Here is a 20,710-nt window from a genome sequence, read left to right on the forward strand (position 1 = left end):
GACTATAAAAAGAGTCTGACTTGGCTGTCCATCAACTGTAGCTGACATTAGCAAGTTAGGTGTGGACTTTCAAAGTGTGATATGTATTTTTTATTTATTATACAGGTACATATATACACACACATATATGAGGACATGTATATCACTGTAGGTTAGTGCATGCATAAATACACAGCTAGTTTAAAAATAAAAAAGTCTTAAAAACACATTTTTCAATGCAAGAGGATCTGAGATATTCAGCAGATTAGATTGCAAAGTGATAAAAGTGTCCAGAACAGAGTTGGCTCAAGGACCTGAAGCAACACAAGCAAATTGCATTTTGCTGCACAAATGATCGAGATAAAGTAGTTTAATTTGTTCTCATTCATGGGGCGGCAAAATGCAATTCAGCAATGGCAGAGTAAAGTTCATAGGGAGGCAAGGAAGATTCCAACAGGCTGTGAGGAGAAAAGGGGAGGAGGGCAGGAAAGGACCAAAAGGTTTTAGGCAGGGGAAGAAAATTAGCAAAGGGTAGACTGGGGAAGAGTGGGTGCAGAGCTTCTGCACCTGTAATACATGGAAAGGGCGGGAAGGTGACAGCTTCTCCCATCTCCATGCAAGTCTCTCTCCCTACTGTCTTCCTCCTCTTTTTCTAAACTCTGGAAACAAGTCTGACTCCCCAAAGAGCCACTCCTACTTACTCTCCTGCACTGCCAGAGGTAGGAGAGCACTGAGATTGTGGCTCCTATTCTTGTTGCTGCCACCACTGATGGGAGCCATGTGGGTGCCACAGCTGTCCTCTACAAGCCCAAAAGCTTCCTCTGGCAGCCACAACAGCATCTTTCTCAGATGGAAGAGGAGGCAATCTGTGCATACTGCCGAAACACCCACTCCTCTCTTCCCTTACCATCAGAGCTGGAGGTCTGTGGCCAGTGGTGATTACTATTTAGTTCCACCTATGCTGAAAGGCAGCCTTAAAGACAACACTTCTAATAGAAGCATTACCGGTCCCCAAAATCCTCATACTTGTAAAAGGAAACCACATTTAAAATAAAAGTCAGATAAATAAAGTGACATAACTGCAGTTGGAGAAAGCGAAGTTCCCTTCTGAATGTAGGGGAGCCCATTTCCCTCCATCTGCTACTAAAAAATGTCATTTTGTAACTCAAAGAATTAATGATGGATTATGTGAAAACAGCAAATCAGATCATGCTGTTGAGGCATTATATGAACTAAACAGAAGAGCAGTTAATCTAAATCGCATGTGGGATGGTTATTATTGTGTGCTGCCATCATTGCTGCGGAGTCTGGCTGTAATATTGGTTTTGGTGGCAACACATGGAAAAACTTGAACGTCCTGTTCCTCATTATAAAATGAGGAGAAATCTCACTCTGGGGAACATGGTCAAAGCTGACAAGTGAGCACTGCAGAAAAGGCTGGGCGGGGGCTGTGGTTAATGGCAAAGGTACTCTGAGTCAACACTAAGAAAACAAACACCATCTTCCACCACCTCCATTTCGTAACATGAACAAGACAAATAAATAAAAAAATCCATCATCCATGCTCAGGACACTTGTATACTGTGGCCTCAGATCACTGTTGAAACTCCCTGTTGAGAAGATGCTTGGCAAGGCTCCTGTCAGCAGCACAGCCAGGGCCAGTGGACGGAGGCACCGCAGGGCATGGCCCTGGCTCAGCTCCCGTGCAGGGCTGCTGACTGTGCAGGGGACCTGGCTCTGCTCACCTTGCACAGCCATGCACAAGCCAGGGATAATCACTGCTGTGGTGCTATCCAGCAGGGAAGCAGGGAGATGAAGTATCACCCATCCACATTTTGCCAATCAGAATGTGTTCAGCTTCTAGTGCTAAGTTTCCAGTGTAAATACATAAAATACACTGCTCTTTCACCAATTTATGGAAATGAGAGGACATGAAATGGCCTGTATTTCAAAAAAAGGGTATTTGTGTTAGGGAAACAATTTGTGTTATCAAACCTTGATCTACAGACGGCCTGTCTCTGGAATTGCACATTTTCTACTGAAAGGTGGTACACAGTAGTGTCACATCACACAAGCAGAAGTTACCTAGAAACAAGAAAATCTTCAACTTTTTTAGACTCATAAAAGTTAACCCCATTTAACAATAACATTCAGGACACTAAACCAATACTGACATGGTGGCATTTTCAAACACAAATGCACTCATCCCACCACAGATCAAGAATATTTCTAGCAGTATATTATTTCCATAGTTTTCCTGCATGTTTCTCCTTGAAGGTTTCAAAATAACCAAGAAATTCAACTTTCCTTGAAACTTGAAATTTTTCCAACCTGAGTTAACTCTTCTACACAGACACATATTTCTGCCATTTTGCAAGAGAACGTCCTGTCACTGTTCAAATCCTTAATTTTTTCTCTTCTAAAATCTTTTAATCTGCTTTTCCCCTCTCCTCAAAGGATGTTTTTAGTTTTGTTATGCTTTCTTCTTTCCTTGTCTCCTTATTTCCTCACCTCTTCCCCAAGACTTCAGGGGTTTAAATTTTTTTTTTTACATTTATTTGTTTGGTTTTTTCAGTTTTCCTTGAGCTCTTGTGAAACTCTGACCTGCTTACAGAGAGCAACTCACAGAGCTTAAGGGCTAATGTTTTACCCCATACTCACCATAGTGGATCTGGCTGCAGTCATCAGTAACTAGAATTCATCATCATCAATGGATTTTCAGTGACAGGCACTGTATTTGCTCAGATAATGGCCCCATATATTGCCTTTGAAATGAGGGTGTGACCACTACTTAGGATATTCTCAGGAGTCAGTAAATGGCACTGCTGCAGGACATGTTTGCTTCATGTTTTGAAAGCAGAGCTGCAGAAAAACAAGCTTTGAAGTTTTGGGGTGCTTGGTACGGTACAGTGCTTTCAGGCACGCCTGAGACACACCACCCTGGGACTGGAGCAGGCCACTCACCAGCTGGTTTGGATCACAGGGGTGAACCCGCAGAGGCTGCCTCTGAAACTCTCCTTGCAATAGGCTCTGAACAGATCTATAATCAATAGACAGGCCTGTTCCCACACACAGCAGAGCAATGGAACCAGTAAAAGCAGGTGGGGGGAGCACCTGATAAAATGGAAACACCACTGATCCACAGGATGTCTGACAATGACACTTGATGTTTTAGGAAGGAGGCAAGTGTAAAGTGCCCTCACAGGCTGCAAAGACAAATTCAGAGTTTGTGAGCCTCAATGCTGTTTAAAGTCACTGTGGACAGAAGACACATTTTTTTATTAAGAAGAACAAATAACCTGATAGAGCTACTGGACAATAGGACCAAGCTGCTTTTGCGTCAGGTAATTAACTGTGAAGAGCATGCACTGAACATTTGTGAGAATGCAGCCTGCAAAATTACTATTTCTGATGTAGGATAAACATCCCTTCACTTCTCTAGTCCTTAACTTTATAAGCTTGCCAACATCACAAATGGGGATCAGAGCCTCCATTCCTGGAGCAGCAGATAGGGTATGCTAAATACAGTCCAGGTATGTTCACTTGTCCCAGCAAGAGAGAGGAATGCAAGCTGGCCCAATGAGATGGGGGAGAAAGAAAGAGCACTTCCATCTGCTGCATTTTTTCTGCAATGACCCAAGTTAAAACCCCATGAATGTGCCCTATCTCTAACTTAGGCACATTGGCTGTAAGATTTTTTCTTCCCTCATTTTTCTGCATTCAAGTATATCCTCCACTAATGCACCAAACTACCCTTTTTCCTCTCCATCTAATTCACTGCTCCCCCTGGGATAGCCACTAAATTTGATTCATGAATACAGTACATTTACAGGCAAAACTGGGAACAGAGAAACCCCCTCCCCATCACATCACTCTCCAAGAGGGAGTTTGAGACACGCTGAACAAAGAAGTCTCTAATCTTCCGGCATAGAGCTTAGAAATCAGAATGGGATTTCCATTCTGTATCTCTTGCTTCATTACAGAAGATATGGTCCTTAAAACAGGCAATTTGCTTTGGCCAGTAACGTTTACGGTGCTAGCTTTGAGTTTTGGTTTTCTGTAGATTCCACACTGCAGCAAGCAGCTTCCCTCCCTCCAGTCCTACCCCCAAACCCCAGCTGCAGAGTGAAAACACCTAAAGGATTCAGGCAGCTGCAGAAAATCCAGGACTCCAGCTCTTGGGCCTCATCTGTGTTTCACTCCTTTCACATCCAGCTGGATTTGACAAAGTCATGCTTATCAGCTGGATCAGCAGATAGTCTCCTAGCTGTGTTGTGGTGCAGAATTAGGTCAGAAGAGCATTCTGCCAGCTTGTGTTTTGCTGTTTAATCCGGCATAAGTAGTTGTGGAGACAGCAATAAAGGACATCTCATCACACTAACCAAATTCTTCACCCCCTAATCCTAGATTGGTCAGTTTTCCAACCTTGTGAGGAAAATGGAGTAAAAATCAGACATTACTACTATTTAACTGCCTATTCCAAGAGCATAGATTTTTGAGAATACAAGTGAGGCCAGGAGGCAAGTTTATTTTATGAAAATATATCACGTTCGAAGGCAAACGGAACATTATGAAAATAAAGTCTGAAGAATAGTCGTTCTCAAGTTTTAAGCTGTCTTCTTCTGTGATGCCATAGCTGGGTCTTCCAGCCGGCCTCACCAGATGGCCACATTGGCCACCATCAGAATAGCAGTCTGGAAACAAGTGCCCTACAGCCTTGCCTAAGCATCTTGGCTGGAATACACTCTGAGGCAGCAGTTCTGTACTCACAACTCAGAGATATTCCCAGTGCACTTGCTTAAGAATTCTTGAAATTTGTGAAGAGATTTAAGCCAAACTTCTGGTCCAGGAGAGGTCAGGGAAAATAACTGAACATTGGCTACTAGCTTTTAAATGGTAATTATCACTATTCACACTAAAAACAACTCCTCCCCACACCAGCACGCAGTATGAAAATCTGCTCAAAAATAGTAATCATAAAGAAACAAAAGGAATTTTCTCTTAAATAGTAGGTAAGTTCAGCAGTAACGTATTTCAGCAGCTACATACAAATTTTTGTTTCATGGAAGCTGTACAACCATTCCTCCTCTTACATACAACTGTGCAAATCAGTGTGTTAGTGATGCTTTTGCAAAGAGGGTTTGACAACAATAGAGAGTCCCCAGCCTGCTAAATAAGAAGTGACAACTCCATTTGAAAGCTGTCTCTGGATGTGTTTTATGTGCAGAAATTATCTGTGACAGTTCAGATCAAAATAGAGTTTTCATTTCATGTGGGAGGTAAATGGACGATAGAATAGGTTACTTTAAATGCTGCAGTCTAGTCCAATTAATGTTTCAGACTTTTCCGTATTCTGTGCTCTAAACTTTGGGATAAAAAAAATGAAAAAATCATTTTGTCAATAGCATGATGCTATTGAAGAACAGGCTAAAAAACAGGCCAAAAGGTAATAAAAGTGGTTAACAAAAACAGTCATGCAGATGTACGGCAGAAATGCTGAAGTTATAGTAACCTGGCTGTGAAAATAATAAGTATATAACAGAAAAGAAAATATCACTTCACTCTTCTAGGGAGAACCATGGAGGGGAATCAATTCTGATTTCCCATCTCAATCAGCCGAGATTTTGCCATTTACTTTGATGGAAACAGGACTAGCATATCAGTTCTCTCTCTGAGCAGCAGACACCTGCTATCATTTGCTTTTCAGATTGTGCAACATAAATTTACAATTTCTGGCTTATGTAACTATACAAATGACATAATTTGTACTCTAAAAAAATGTCAAATCCAAGGTGTTCACATTTGTTACCTGTAAATCAATCAGTTGTTCTCTGACCCATTTTAAAGGAACGTGTTTTCTTAAAGGTTTGGACCTGCTGCTGTGTTAATCAAGCACACAGTGGCCATGGTGGGAACTGTGCTGATATGGTGCCTGTAGCTTTCTAACTATCTTTTTTAAAGTTGGTGAGAAAGCAGTACTTCTAGCATGGCTTTTTAGATATAAGCATAAAGTACTGTTAGCAGAAAAGGTATGGACCCAAAAGTGAGTGATCTCATCCCAAACAAGGGCCCACAATTCTTATATAATCGATTTTGTTTATGCCACACTTTAAACAATGCATATTTTGATCTTTTCTGAGAAACAGCATTTTTCTTGGCACGATTTTCAATTTCCACCCACTTGGAGGAGCAGGTGTCTTTGTGTATCATTGCTCAACCCTGGGAATAAAGAAAACATTTTAAAAACATGTTAAAATTGTTGTCTTAAGTCAAGGGACATTAATTTAAGGTTCCATGGGCATTAAAGAAGAAGAAACCACTCACTTTAAATGCACCGAGCTAGTAGAAACACTAACTGAGATGAAGCATTCAAAAGATATGAGACCTCAGTATCTATCGGGCAAAGACTGAACACTGGTAATCTTATTCCACTGAGGCGAGTTTTAACACAAAAGAGAAATTAACATCTATCTATGCACTAGAGCCTGGAAAAGAAAAACAACAGAACAATGAAGCTGCTCAGACATCTGGTATATTTTCCACAGCTAATAGTAATGAGATAGTGGGCAGAGTGCAGATTAAAGGCAAAAAGGTACGAAAGATCACTTATTTCAGGAGCCACACAGACATGGAAAAAAAATACCAGTAGTCAGAATAATGAGTCTAAATTTTGGGAGGGATTCTCAAGCCCTTGTCACTTTTAGATTGATAATATATTTGTCACAGCATTCAAAGAAAGAGAATGAGACTTCTGCCTATTCACTTTTGGAGCCAGAACATGTCACTAAGAGCACGAGACTTTTCAAGCTCTGTAGTAAGGAGGTCAAAGCATCACCACCGATGCAGACAGTGGTATTTACAGAGAAAAGGAGGAAAAGATCAATCCCTTTCCCCACCCCCGTCCCCTTTACTCTCTCTTTCTGAAGCAGCTGCTGCTTAAACATTGCCATTGTATACAGAGGCACAAAATAATTGCCTCTTGGTTGCTTTTGGTTTCCATTTTTTTTTTTTTTTTGAATCAAGAACAGCAGAAGATGTTAAAAGAAGAAAACAATGCGTTATTCAGGTGAAGGACTGCAGACAGCTTGTCATTTGTACTACAAATCAATTACAATTAGAAACAGGTTTATTGCTCTGATGCTGTTCCCCAACCCTCCTCCACAACCTCACACCCTTTTGCCATGTCATGGAAGTTTCTGCTGACATGTAAAGCAGGGACTGCAGCCAGAGGAGGCCTCCTCTGACATTACCCAAGAGCAGAGCAGAAGCAGCCCAGGTCCCCTGGTCTGCAGCAGATTTCCAGCACACAAGTGCTCAGTTAAAGCAATCCTTTCAGTTATTGAGCACTGTGGTGACTCAGGCATTGAAAACAGTTGTCCCCTCCCTGCCTCTCCACAAGACCCACCATGTTTCACTGTGCTTCCCTTCTTCTGAAGATGTCTTGCTGCTTACTTTTCAATTACCAGGCCATGTACAACACTTGCATTAGAAACATGTTCCACACATAAACTTACATGCCAGTCTCATAATAATTGTTTTATATGCATTTATGTAAATACTATAATGATCATTTACAGTTTATTCCCATTTACAAGGTAATAACCATATGCAGGACTAAGCAGGCATTAAGCCTAAGGGCAGAAGTGTTTATAACAGATAAACTCCATGGCTGAAGGACATGTTCCGGCTAATACTGGTTTGAGAAGAAATGCCCCTAAGACACTATTATGCTGAAAATTTTTATTTAGGATTAAAATTAAGTGATTGAAGGTATTAAACCATAAATATGGGTCACAGACGGAATGATGTTGTTTGAAATTTTAAAACATTAGCTGTCACTTTCTTGTTCCTCCTTACTGCTACCAAGTCACTGGAGGTAGGAGGCTAACCACCTCTCAGAGTGCACGCTCAACAGAGCACTGTGACACTGCCCAGCTGTCACACTGACCTGCTGGTAGGCAGATAGGAAACTGGACAGAAACAAGAAGGAGAAAATAAATTAAAAGAACATTTACTGCTCTACAAGCACGCTGTATTTATTGCAGCTTTAGCACTTTCTAGAGGTACCTCACACTCACTCCTCTTGCATGTTTTTTTTATTGTGGGCTGTTCTTTTGTTTTTCTCTGGTTTAGTGGAAGGGAAAAATGAAGGCAGCTACCTGCTTTGCAGGCAACTGAAGAGTACATAATCTTTCATGCAATCACCCTTCACTGCTTTCTAAAAATGGCCTCCAGATATCAAGGACAAGTTAGTGATAAAAAGAGAGAACCAGTGTGGCTATCTGAAACAACATGATTTTCTCACGTCCCTCAGTCCTAATGAAAGACCTCTCAGGTGCAGACCATGATGTAGATGAAGACAAGTTGTTTCTTTCATTTTCTATGAGAGTCTAACATGACTCTCCACAAAGCAGTCACAATTCTCTTAGACCATCCCAAGATCAATACTGATACCTTGATCAATGTCAACAAATGCCCTGCTGCTGCATGACCTGCCAGAGAAACAGCTTCTTAGCCACAGTACACGTGGGCTCCAGATGGTGCCAGGTCCCCTCGTGGGAATGCAAGGGCAGTCACAGAGGTTCAGAGTGTATATACCAACTTAACTACATCACAAGACTGGAGCTGATGAAACAATAAACTATTTCTTGGCTTACTATGACCCCTTGGATTACTGTCTGTGCCAGTGGATTTGTGATCATGGTTTGAAAAACAGCACGTTTTAGAGTTTGTCATCGACTGTACACTCTGCACAGCTGTCAGACAATAATCACAATTATTGTCTTTTTATTCAGCATCCTGTTGCCTATTAAGCCATTTCCATCACATCTCATCATTCTTCCCAATATTTCTGCTAGCACAATATTGAGTGATTTTCAGCTTTTCAAACAACATCAGTTTTTATAGTTTTCTGCTAATCAAAAGATCTGGTCCATGCTTCTGCCTATACTTTCTGTCAACAATGCTGCCAACTAAGCGCTTGGGTAACTATTTGCCTCTGGCATCTTGACACAAACAGGGAACAAGGTCGTGGATAATTTTTAGGAGCAGTTGTTTTATCCTGCAATTAGATGCTTGAAACTTCCATGAGAAGATTCCCACTGATTCATTCTGAAGTCAGATCTGTGGTCCCCTTAGACCTTTTATATCTTATTATGCTGCAATTAGCAGTAAAATCTTAAAGATCTGCCAGTGTAAACTCCAGGTGAACTGTGACTGCTGAAAAATCTGTACAGTAAGAACTTCCTACATCTTATGGATACATAGAGATAACAATGATTTCCACTGCGAGGCTTCCACTACACAGTTAAGCTGCATGAGTGCCACACAGTGCTGAGCTTTGCCTCATGAGCAAAGCAAAAACCTCATGGACAAGAGTAGCCATGCTGGAAATCATGACCAGAGTTCCTGCATTGTTCCTGATGGTAGCAGAACCTGGCAGTGCTGGTGGGTCTGAGGAGCACCCCACGGCTCCCTGTGCTGCAGCCTTTTCACCTGGTGTAAGCAGCTTTCCTGGGGATCTAAGAAAACCAATTGAGCTTTTATTTTGAGAATGTTATCTCTACAGTGAAAGAAAGAATCCCTTCCTCCCATTTAACTAGTAGCAGCTAGGAAAAAAATGTAGGAGAGGATTTTTCTGAAAGTCATGGTTTTGGATAGAGCGCGAGGTCACTGAGGTCAGCAACCCAGATTCATCTTACAGTGGGCTACACAGCAAAGCTTGCACAAGGCCAAGTCACCAGGGTTTTTCTCTGAACTACTTGCATATCCAGAAGCTAGGAGATCGTATGGCAAAATGAGTATGTCAAGAAGCTGGGGGAAAAACGGGAGATGGTTAATAAAAAGACTGGGAACTGGGTTGAGAGAAAAGGAAAACAAAAGAAAAACAAACAGTTTCTTGGCAAAGGACCTGCTGGAAGGACAAGCCTCACAACTGTGAGCAGCATAATGACCTTCTGCTTGTTTCTCTTCAATCAGGGAAATGGGACTAGGCTCACATTCATCATTTAACCAGAACTGCAGTACAGAATAAACCTAACTGAAACATACTTTTTTTTTTTCTTTTCCTTAGCTAGAGCAACTCTGCAAGGCTAATGATGGGGCCAAAGAGACTCATTCTGACAGAAGACAACCTGGAGCAATGAAAAGCTGGGTATTTTGAAAACCCTAAAGTGTATGAAATACAACAGACTACTGGAGAGTAGTGGGAAAACAGAACCACATCCATCAGATTTAATCATGTCCTCTACACTTTAATTAAAGTAAGACTTAACAATTTTATTTAAGATTACCATATCCTCAGAGGAAATACATTTCTCTCTCTGTACTGCTACCAGACAACTGTTAAGCTGGAAGAAGAAGACACAGTACACAATGCTACATCCATCCACACTGTGTATCCAGTAAGGTAGACCTCTCTGTTGAAAGAAAATAGCTACACTGCTTGTCTACTAAATGGAAATACCAAATGCTATTAGGGTTTGCACTTTCAGTATGGAAATGACTGGCCTATAAACAAGATTTTAACAGCTTCTCGATTAAACAGTTCAGTTTAATTAATCGTCAGCCATTAACCATTAATTTAAAATGCCACTTACAAAATCTTAATTTTGTACATTATCAGCTGGTTCACAAACAGCTAGCTATAAGCAGAAGTGGAACGGTCTTCCTCTCTCTTGGAGCTTACCAACCTTATAGTCAATTCTGCTTCTTAATTAACCGCACACACATATTAGCATTTAAAATTAAATGGTGTTTTGTTTAAAAAATTGTGCAGAGAGAAGTTAGTACACACATCATTCTGCTGCTGGCTAAAGAGGCAAATACGAGGTTTTGGTCAAATTACATCCTGTGTAAGAGAGAATTTAGCATCTCTTGCTCACACTAGGAAATGCACTATGGCAGGAACACATGCAAGGCCATATGATTTCATTACAGCTGCATGGACGATCTCACTTTGTCTTTATTTGTACATTTAAGAGGATGACAACACCATCTGCATTTCACTATATCCTGTACTATGGTCTCATCTTCCCAGTAACAGACCTGGCTTTCTCTTCAGGGACCTATCTTTTGCATTTGCATCCAAACGGCTGAAAGAATGGGACACTACCAGTAAATACACAGAATTAACGTAAAATAATTCCATAGAATAATATATCACATAGAGAAAAGACAGGGCTGGAGGGGAAAAAACTCAACCTAAACCTGACTGCTTAACACAGCTGCCAAAACTCAGGCTCCCCAGCATCTGCAGCAGGACAGTCACAAGGGAGTTGTGGGAGTGCAGTATATAAAATTTTACACATCTGTCAATAAGTGAGGTGATCCAAATGCAAACCCTAGCAGGCAGGATCCACGCAGGCAGATTTGTGACTATTCCTGACAGAATTTATTTCTGCAGAAGAATGCATGGCCTCAAACAAGCACGCACACATTACATGGCAGCAGCAGCAGTTTGACAACTTCCTTCTCCTTAGACACGCTCCAAAGTGCTCAGGGTCACCTGAGTTCCATGAAATCTGGGTTTTTCTGAGAAGTGAATGATAGGGCTTGGGTGCCAAAGTTAGAAGATTTGGACGAGGGGTTCCTGGGAAAAAGCAGAGTGAACTCTAAACATTAAGTAATTTTGCTTGAATGCTACCCAACTTTTTTTTTTCTTTCCCCATATAGGTGGGAAATAAACTCCAGGCTTGTTTTAAACGTATCTCCTCAGGCAGTCCAGTTACCTAGTTACTCAACATTCCCCCTGATTGGCACAGTGAGCAGGCAGCACCCATGCATCCTTTCTGAGGAAGAAAACTGCCAGTAGTATTAGGAGCAAAACACACAATACAAGTCTAACTCCAGTGGCACAGCCTACACGGGAGCTGGTGGCCAAAGGGCTTTCTTGGACTACCCTGCTTCCGTGAGCACAACAGCTCTACTGAGAGCCCCCAGAAACCACAGAACCTCTGCTGTACTGCCAATGCCAGCCTGAATTTACCTCCTGTCAGAAATCTATCAGCCAGGACAGACAGTAAGTTGCTGAACACTAAGTTTTCCATTTTAACATTATGGAAAGCAGTGACCAGAGGGCAGCCAAAGGTTCAGAAGGCCCTGTGGTATGTTTCAGGAAAAATAAATTCCAGAGGAATCAGAGGAGAGTCTCAGGACGTAGAGTAATACAAGATGAAGAAAAAGCACAGGTGATTTTAGGACACCAAGCGGAAGAGGCTTTATGGTAATAGAGACTACATACCTTGCTTGCATTTGTCACACTTTGTAAATCAAAATATTCCAATGCATGACCATATTTCTCTTTCCACAGCAATGCAAGGTACAGTGGCAAAGGGCACGTAGATATTACATAGCCTCATTCAATTTCCACCTTGCCTCCATGATATCCATCTAAAAGAATAATCTTCCCTGAGTAAAGGACCATTCATTCCGAGAACAGTGGATTGCTTTTACACTAGTCAGTGTAAAAGGTGTTGTAAATGGATGCACAACGAGCAATGCCCATGGTGCTCTGAACTAAGAACAAGAAAACTTCAGCTTCTGGCATATGAGACACATAGGGCCAAGGGCCACACCTGGGCAACCCCAGCTCACTCTTTTTCAACAAATCCTGTTCTGCTGAAAGTCCTTCTAAAGCTCAGGATTCCTATGGGATTGGATTGAGCAGGATGGGAGCGGCCCATACGTGTCCTAAAGACAAGCATTTAGCCTTTTAGTAAAAAAGGCTTATTTTTGCTAAATTTCAAACCTCTGGACCCTTTTATACCCTCCTCTCATGCTCACACATTGCTCACATTTGGCATTTGGGTCCTCAGGACATGAACAGCAAATTCTTCCTTTGATTCTTTAGAGGGAGAGGCAGGCTGCTCAGCATCTCTCTTCTCTGTCTCTCTTGACTCAGGCCAGCTCTGAGAGTGAGGTGTGAGGGACACAGAGGTATTAGTTTCATTTTCCCATTTTCAACTTTGCATGTTGCTAGACTGAGCATTCTAAAAGACTGCAAGTTGCCATAAGGCAGCTTTCACCCCGAAACAAGGAAGATCTATTTTTAACTTAATTAATTAACATTATAGAAATTAAGATCTTGCACAATAGTGGGCCCCCAGACAGCACCTCCAAAAAAAAAAAAAAAAAAAAGCTTGATCAGACTTCGGTGCTTTGGACTTTACTCCTACATAATAAAACAGAGCTGTTTTTTTACTGGTATATTTTAAAAACTGTAACAAGATACAGCTCTGAATCTATTCTTGCTAAACAAAGGAAAGCTGTATTAGTTTTTGTCAGACCAGCACTTTGAAATTCCCCAAGATAAGCCACATAAATAAGTGAAGAATTATACTTGGCAATGAGTTTGGCATCAGACTTTAAGTGTTTCATAGTTCTGGGCTGAGAAAATAAGTTGAGCAAAGTCTCTAGAACCTTTCCAGAGATGTACTTGGGGTGTTTGGATATACTTGACAGCACCATCTTCACAAGAAGAAAAAAGACGAAATTGTTTATTCAAAATGTGAGAAAGGGTTTCACCGTGTGACATGCCTGACATTTGAGTGATAATAGTGTTGTGCATCTGCTCTTTTGGCTTTGGTCTGACACCTAGGCTCTGCCATGGAGCAACTTAGCACTGTCATGGCACAGCCTCGATGACTAAACTCAGAGATGTGACTTACCACCCATTGCAGGAACATATGGGCCACAGATCACTCAGCCTCTGCCGCAGGCTCGGAAACGCACAGCGTCTCCGGCAAAGACCCTGCGAGTTCCCCAGCTGCACAAGGTGGCTGTGCAGGCTGCACCATCCTTAGGGATGCCATTTGCATTACAGAAAATTGTGGCTAATTAGAAATAAACAGAAAAATGCTTGATTTACAAAGAAATGTGTGATTTTGCCAGCTAATTTTTTTTCCACTCTAACTTAACATTCACAGAATACACTGATCATGCTAATGCTTTCGCTATATTCATTAATAAGGACAATTTACATTTATATAGCACCTCTCTTAGTTAAGAATTCCAAAGCTTTCAGCAAAATATACACAAAAAATTACTTCTATTTCACTGAATATAGTCATCGTTGGAATGAAAATCAACAATTGTGAAGCAGCGCAGAAGAACGTTACACAACAGTTGTAAATAAGACACAAACCAAAGCCCCCAAAAACCCAAAGCAAAAAGCCCCTGAGATGCCAGATGCAAGTGGAGGTAAATGGGATCTGAGTGCACAAACAGCAAGGTGAAGCAGGTCTGTGTGTGCCCTGAGGAGCAGTGTTGGAGGCAGCAAACATACTTCATAATGATTAAAGCAAGAGAGCCCTGCATGTGCAGCCTGTTGCTTTCCTGCACAGAGAGACATTCTCAGCTTAAACTGTGAGTCTACGGCGAAGAATGAACCAGGAATACGTGATGGGTTCTAGTGATGAGAGAAGGGAAAGGAAGTATATGCAAAATGTGAACAGCTCTTTTTTGACCACTAAGCTTCATACTTTACAAATGGCCTCCTGTTTTTAAAAAGCATTAATTAGGCTAATACATTATTCTGGAATAATAACGTAAAATAAAAATTTACTTCTTTTTTCAAACAATGAGTTTTAATTCTCAGTCATAACGATACATAACTGGAGTTCTCAGCTTGAAATGAAGTAATCTATTCTCTCTGTGTCCAAATCCTTCTATTCCTAACCCCATTTACTTTAGTCACTGATCAAGTTTCCATGCACTATATTACAACTTGAGAGTCATGTGTGGGAGAAAAAAACTATCCATCTAAAGTAAAATTCATAGCAAAACTTTGAGAGAAAGCATGCATGTGCTAGCAAGAGCAAAGCATAAGTGTTTACACGACCAAAGTGTTGATAAATGTTCAGACCCACAAACACAGAATAACTGTGGCTTGGGTTATAAGGATCCATTATATCCCTTTCCAATCATTTTGAGGCAGATAAGGTAGTTTTCATACTTGACCCTTGGAAGCAGATTGTTTTCTTAATTAACACATTATCCAGGGATTTTTCTTTCCACATCTCTTTCTCCTTTCAATACTCTCCCTCTAGCACAGAAAGATTTCCTTGCCTGAAGTTGCCGCTTTATTCAACAACTGTTGGCTGAGACCTCACGACCCACTGCATAAATTCACATAGAATTATTCATGTTTGGCACATTTCTGCTGGTGAATAACAACACTATTTTGTCTCTCAGACAAAGAAAAGAAAGATTCAAAAAAAGAACAAAGGCAGCCTAATAAGAATCTCACATTTCCTATTTTTTTCCTAATCTGGTTACAAGGCTGAGAAATTCGACAAAGCAAAGTTGTGGACTGTTGGTCTTTCAATACAGATGGAACAGCCTCTCAGTGTGACTTCTGATCATGGGCTCAGCTATGAGGTAACTTTTCCTGCCTGTTCGATGTTTGGGTTTTAGTTTTTCCAACTGAGTTATCACGCAATTACAGCTAAATCCACATTGAAATCCAGGATCCCAATACCAAATCCAAACTTTGTTGGGACTTCAATCTTGTCTCCACAGCAAGTCAAGAGTTCATTCACTATAGTCAAAATCACAATACAATCAATCCACTAGAAGAAGACCGAATGCAAGACTTGAGCATTTCTTTTTTCTGCAAGGAAAGACAATCTATAGGCTTCACTTCAAAACTGATGATATATTTAAAATTAAAGCTTCAAAGTCCTGTTAAAACTGAAATAACAAAGCAACTTTTATGAGTGTCTTAGTCCAGCTGAGTTACACATGCATATGTTCATATCTGGCAGATACACACACCTGAATTTAGACACCTGCCACTGGGAATTCTCAGATCTTGATTTATTGAGCTAGCATGAACTTAGTTACCAACCCCTTTACTACATGTAACTTTTGTGTGACTTCAGTGACAATTGCCTCAAAACCCACTAGCTGGCAAAAAGCTGGGATCACTACCTCTTATTTTATGCAGAAGGGAATGAGTTAATATTACGGAAGGAAAAAAAAAAAAAAAAAAAAAAAAAAGCCCTGTCATTATGTTTGGAAAGAACTCTACCATACTGTATTTAGGTGAAAAAGAGAGAGATACTTGGCCCATTCTCTGCTATGAACTTGGATTTATGTCAGAAGTGTTTTATTATATTTATGGTATTTATAACAATGACTCAGTAGATGTTTTTAAAGTACTATGATGCCACAAACTGGAAACACTCCTATATCTGTGCTGACATATTTCTCCCAAATTAACTAACGAGTGTGGTATTATGTGGCATGGATTGATGGAAAGACACTACAGATTGTAACATGAACTCAAAGCATGCACAGTTCCTAAAGTCCCCCATGTCTGTCCTCTGTCAGCTCTTCCTTTCACACAGACTTGCCCACGTGCTTGTACTTTGGTTTGAAAAAGCCAACATTGATAAACTAACGCCACAAATGAAGTCTCATGTTCTTTTTAGCCCCAAATTTCAGAAGCAACCAGTTTTAATATCATCATAATGATAGGTACATCATCAACTCAAAGGAATTTTTGTTTCCCCTTTAACCCAGGAAAAATTCTGGCCATCTTTCTTTAAGGCTGGAAGCTTGACAGTAAGGATTAAAAATTGTTCCTCCCTTCCCACTTAGTTATTGGAAAGGCTGTGAAAGGCAATCAGTCTTGTGAAGCCACACTTCATAGTCTGCATAAAAATGCCATGATTCTCAGTCCTCCTCCCAAACTAATTGGAAGTGTGTAATATCTCACAGCTGGGAAAATCTAAACCATAAACCATACAATATATCATGCTATCTCACAAAACCTGTTACTAATAGGCACTTGATGATCTACAGGATCGAAAGGGATCTGAAAACTGAGATTATTTTTGCTGCAGGGTAAGAACTTTTCCCGATTGAAAGAGGAAAAGACACTCTTTCAGCAGTGCAGGAATTGAACTGCAGTCAGTTCATTCATTCTGTTTGTGAAATATGGACTTATCTTTAATGATTTCTGTTTGACTGCTGCCTTGCTCAGATGCTCTGGGGTTACTGCTGCAGCAAATCTTGCTTTTGGGTAAGAGGAAATTCATTGCTCTCTGGTCAGTAAATTCAGGGGTTTGGGCCATCAGAACAGTCCCATGTTTGACCCCCTGCCTAGGCCCAGGCTCCCTCCCCACCAAGCTATCATTTTCTGCAATGCCAGGTGGCAATATTACCTGTCACCAGAAGTCTGGGGGTAGTGCTGCTTGTTTATTTTTGCATACAGTCCTTCCAAGTGCTCTCTCTCCATCGGTGCTGAGGAAGAATCCCGCAGATAAACAAAGGTTTCTCCTACTGCTGGTGATGAGGGTCTGTAGATGCTTGCTGGGGGATAAACCTCTCGGAAGTGGTTCACTCTGGCATAGTTTGGATCCACCTCATCATCATCAATGTCAGGTCCTCCAGGACCAGTAGAATAATCACTCAGGGCTCTCAGCTGCTTTTGCCGTAACTCCTGATGCTTTGCACCAATCCTAACAATGAAAACAAAGAACAAAGAAACACTGGGATCTGCCTCGACAGTAACCATCACACCAATTTGAAACACCAATGCTGAACCCGACCATACAGGGCTTTCAGAACGCTGTGAAACAGATGCCAGATAAAACAGAGTGGGGGTGCATGCAGCAATTTTGTTCTTTGTCTCTGGAGATCACCTTTGTAACCAAGCTTGGTCACCATTCTGATGAAAAAGAATTAATGCTGAATATAATGTGGCTTTTCACAAGTGTGGATGCATGAACACACAAAGGTTTAATTCTACACTGACCTTCCACATTGCAGTTGCACATACCTAACCCAATCCTGAAACTTTTAATCTAAATTAGCCAGTAAAATGGCTACTGATCCTTGGTTACTTGACCCACCTGGATTCTCCTAAATACATTAGCTTGTGAAGAGTGGATTAAATGTGAACGCGAATGGAGAGATGGCACATTTGCCTCAAATTAAAGGACTGCAATTAATTTGCTGAAGATTTAATTTTTAAAAAATTTTATTTTGGCTACATAAATGTGAAAATCACGCCTTATTATATAGGGGATGGGGACAAAGTAAAACAGCAAAGAAAATAATAGAAATTTGACAGAAATGAATTGGTATGTATAAGTGAATTAAAGACTATTACTGGCAGTATTCCACTGTGATAAAGCCTTAAGTGGTATTACAAAATGCTGCTGCTAATCAGGGCCATTGTGTAATCTCTTCAGAATAGTAAAACATATTCAGGTAAATTTCAAGCTAATATTGAATGATTCAACATTCCTGCTGAAGAAAAAAAATGTACAGCAAGACTGTGAGCTATGCTTTTAGCTGCTCAACTGCTCTTCAACACAGTGTAATTAAGTGCAGTGAGATGGATCTAGCAGAATGCTGACCACGGTGTGTAATAAATAGCATTTACAGAAAATAGAGGAGCATGGTAGAAGAAATAAGGAACAGAAGAAAGATACAGAGATGCAATGCCTGACTGAAGTCAACATTTGCTTTTGACTGTAACTGAAAGCAACAGCAGTGTAGAAAGAACAGTATCATTTGTACCACAGGAGTAAAAGTGAAAAGGGTCTGGCAGACTTGGCTATCTCAGTAAGGCTTAATGGTCTCAGGACTCTGCATGTTGAAAAATTAAGGTGTCTTGGAAAAAGTATTTAAAAGGCATGGAGAAAAAGGTTCCCTAGAAAAACAGATGAGCACACTGGGAGCTTCCTCTGACAGACAGGAACTACTAAGTGCAGAATGGGATTCATACAACTTATTTTGTTTCACTAGATTTGTATCATCAAAACAAATGCTAATACTTTGGAAATAATTTGTAGATAAAAAGGTTCACAAATAACTCTAATGAGAATAACATGCATTTATACCAAATGTGTACCACTCATGCTTTCGAGTTCCACATCTCCATTAACAGTGCTAGGACATATCTAGAGGTGATGCTGGTTTTCAACACCTAAAATGTAATCACACTTCACAGCAGGATAAGCCTGTATAGATAATACATTTGTGAAGGGGACGGGTGCCCACTATTCACTCTGCCTCCTCTCAGTGAAGCAGATGAGCTTTCTCCTCTCTGGTACTCAAATCCTGTGTGCCCTACCTTGGGTACCACATGCTCTGGTTGAGCTTTCGGTGCCTCAGCATAAAAAGGACATCAAACTGCTGGAGTGTGTCCAGAGGAGGGAAACCAGGATGATGAAAGGCCTCGAGGGTGAGACTTAGGAGGGCAGCTGAGGTCACTTGGTATGTTTAAGCTGGGAAACTGGGGAGTGCTTCACCCTCAGTTAGTGACCAGAAACCCCTAAACACAGAATTCAGTGCAGGAATATATCAAATGAGATACAAGCCCTGTGGCACACATGGGCACATATACACACAGCACAGAGGCAGAAAAATAGGAGGACACTACATTTCAAAGAATGTTGTATCACATGTCAGTGCAGAAGGCACGGCACAGACCCGAGATGAGTCACAGCAATTTCTCAGAAAATGATGAGCCTTCATGTTCTCTGGACCAGTACATCACTGGTCCCCCAGGTATTTGAGACTGCTTTGAAAGCAAGAGTAGTGCAGCCAGCAGCATCACGCTAATCTTGCTTTCATGTCTGATAGAACAAGTAATTTGTCCTGCTATCAATACTGGTATATTCTGCACAACAAAAGCTGGAATTAGGTCACCACAATTTTCTTTTGTTCCTGTGAATAAGCCTAGCTTCTTCAGCTTCTCCTTCTGAGCGCAATCTTCAAATGCTGCCAGAATTATAAGTCAAATCTTCTCAAAAACAATTATTTCCATTCTATATTATACAGACCAGTCAATATCCAGCTTTGTGAAATTCTTTATGATCACTGTTTCATCCTTTCAATATATCCATTACAATTGCATTAATATTTCTTGTTTTGATTTTTACTCTTTTGCACAAATCTATAACATTTGCTCAGTGATGTCTTTTTCATTTCAATCCAAGCATTCAAATATAGGGAAACAAATTATCAGATGGCTGTTTTTCCTTTTTTTTCTATTTACCTGTCCTCTTATGCCGTTTCACATGTTTTTCACCTTTGAAATTTCTCACATTTCTCTTAAGTTTTGTATTTCCACACTGTATTTTGGCATCATGTTTTCACACAGTTCTAAAGCAATCTTATCCATAGCACATACCAGTAGGTGCCCAGGAATTCTTTACTGAGAAAAAAACGCACCCAAAAAAAGAATCTGCTGTTCCTTTCATAACTTCTTTAATGCTCTGTCAACTCTACTAAGCAGGTTACTGCTCTCTATCCCACTCTAGTCATTCACCACTGCTGTACCTCCTTCTGAAATTCTCCCTATGTGAAACAGCAAAACCTCTACTCCTCATCCCAACCCCCCCCCAAACCAATCAGCCTAGAAAACCAAAAGACTTTTGAATTAACACAACTGTAATTGTGAACAGCTCACTGAACAATTACTAGAAGACAGCTCCCAACTTGCAGCAGTGGATGGGTCTGGTTAAACAACTGGTACATATTTGTGAAGAAAGGTAAAATGTCCCTCAGCACTACGATGCTGGCAGTGAAACTAGAGCTGAGGAATAGTACAGATCAGCATCTCAAAAATCTAGAGTGCACTAAAGTTTCTACAAGCTTCCTGATGAGGGAAAGAGCAAAGAAAAATTCATACAGAATAAAGGGAAGTTACATGTATTTCCTTTTGAGTATCTTATTCTTCTTGCCCTCTTCCACCACTGGAACACTGTGTTCT

The 20,710-nt window shown here is 40.7% G+C and overlaps 1 protein-coding gene across 1 annotated transcript in view; it reads right to left on the minus strand.

Annotated features, from left to right (window-relative positions):
• PARD3B (par-3 family cell polarity regulator beta) overlaps positions 1-20,710 on the minus strand; it is a 391,688-nt gene that overhangs the window by 63,305 nt on the left and 307,673 nt on the right. The window contains exon 20 of the mRNA XM_066322656.1: positions 17,148-17,444. Within this exon, the coding sequence (XP_066178753.1) occupies positions 17,148-17,444 (297 nt within the window). The remainder of the gene's footprint in view (positions 1-17,147; positions 17,445-20,710) is intronic.

The sequence above is a fragment of the Sylvia atricapilla genome, chromosome 7 (assembly GCF_009819655.1).
Source record: "Sylvia atricapilla isolate bSylAtr1 chromosome 7, bSylAtr1.pri, whole genome shotgun sequence".
NCBI classification, from domain to species: Eukaryota; Metazoa; Chordata; class Aves; order Passeriformes; family Sylviidae; genus Sylvia; species Sylvia atricapilla.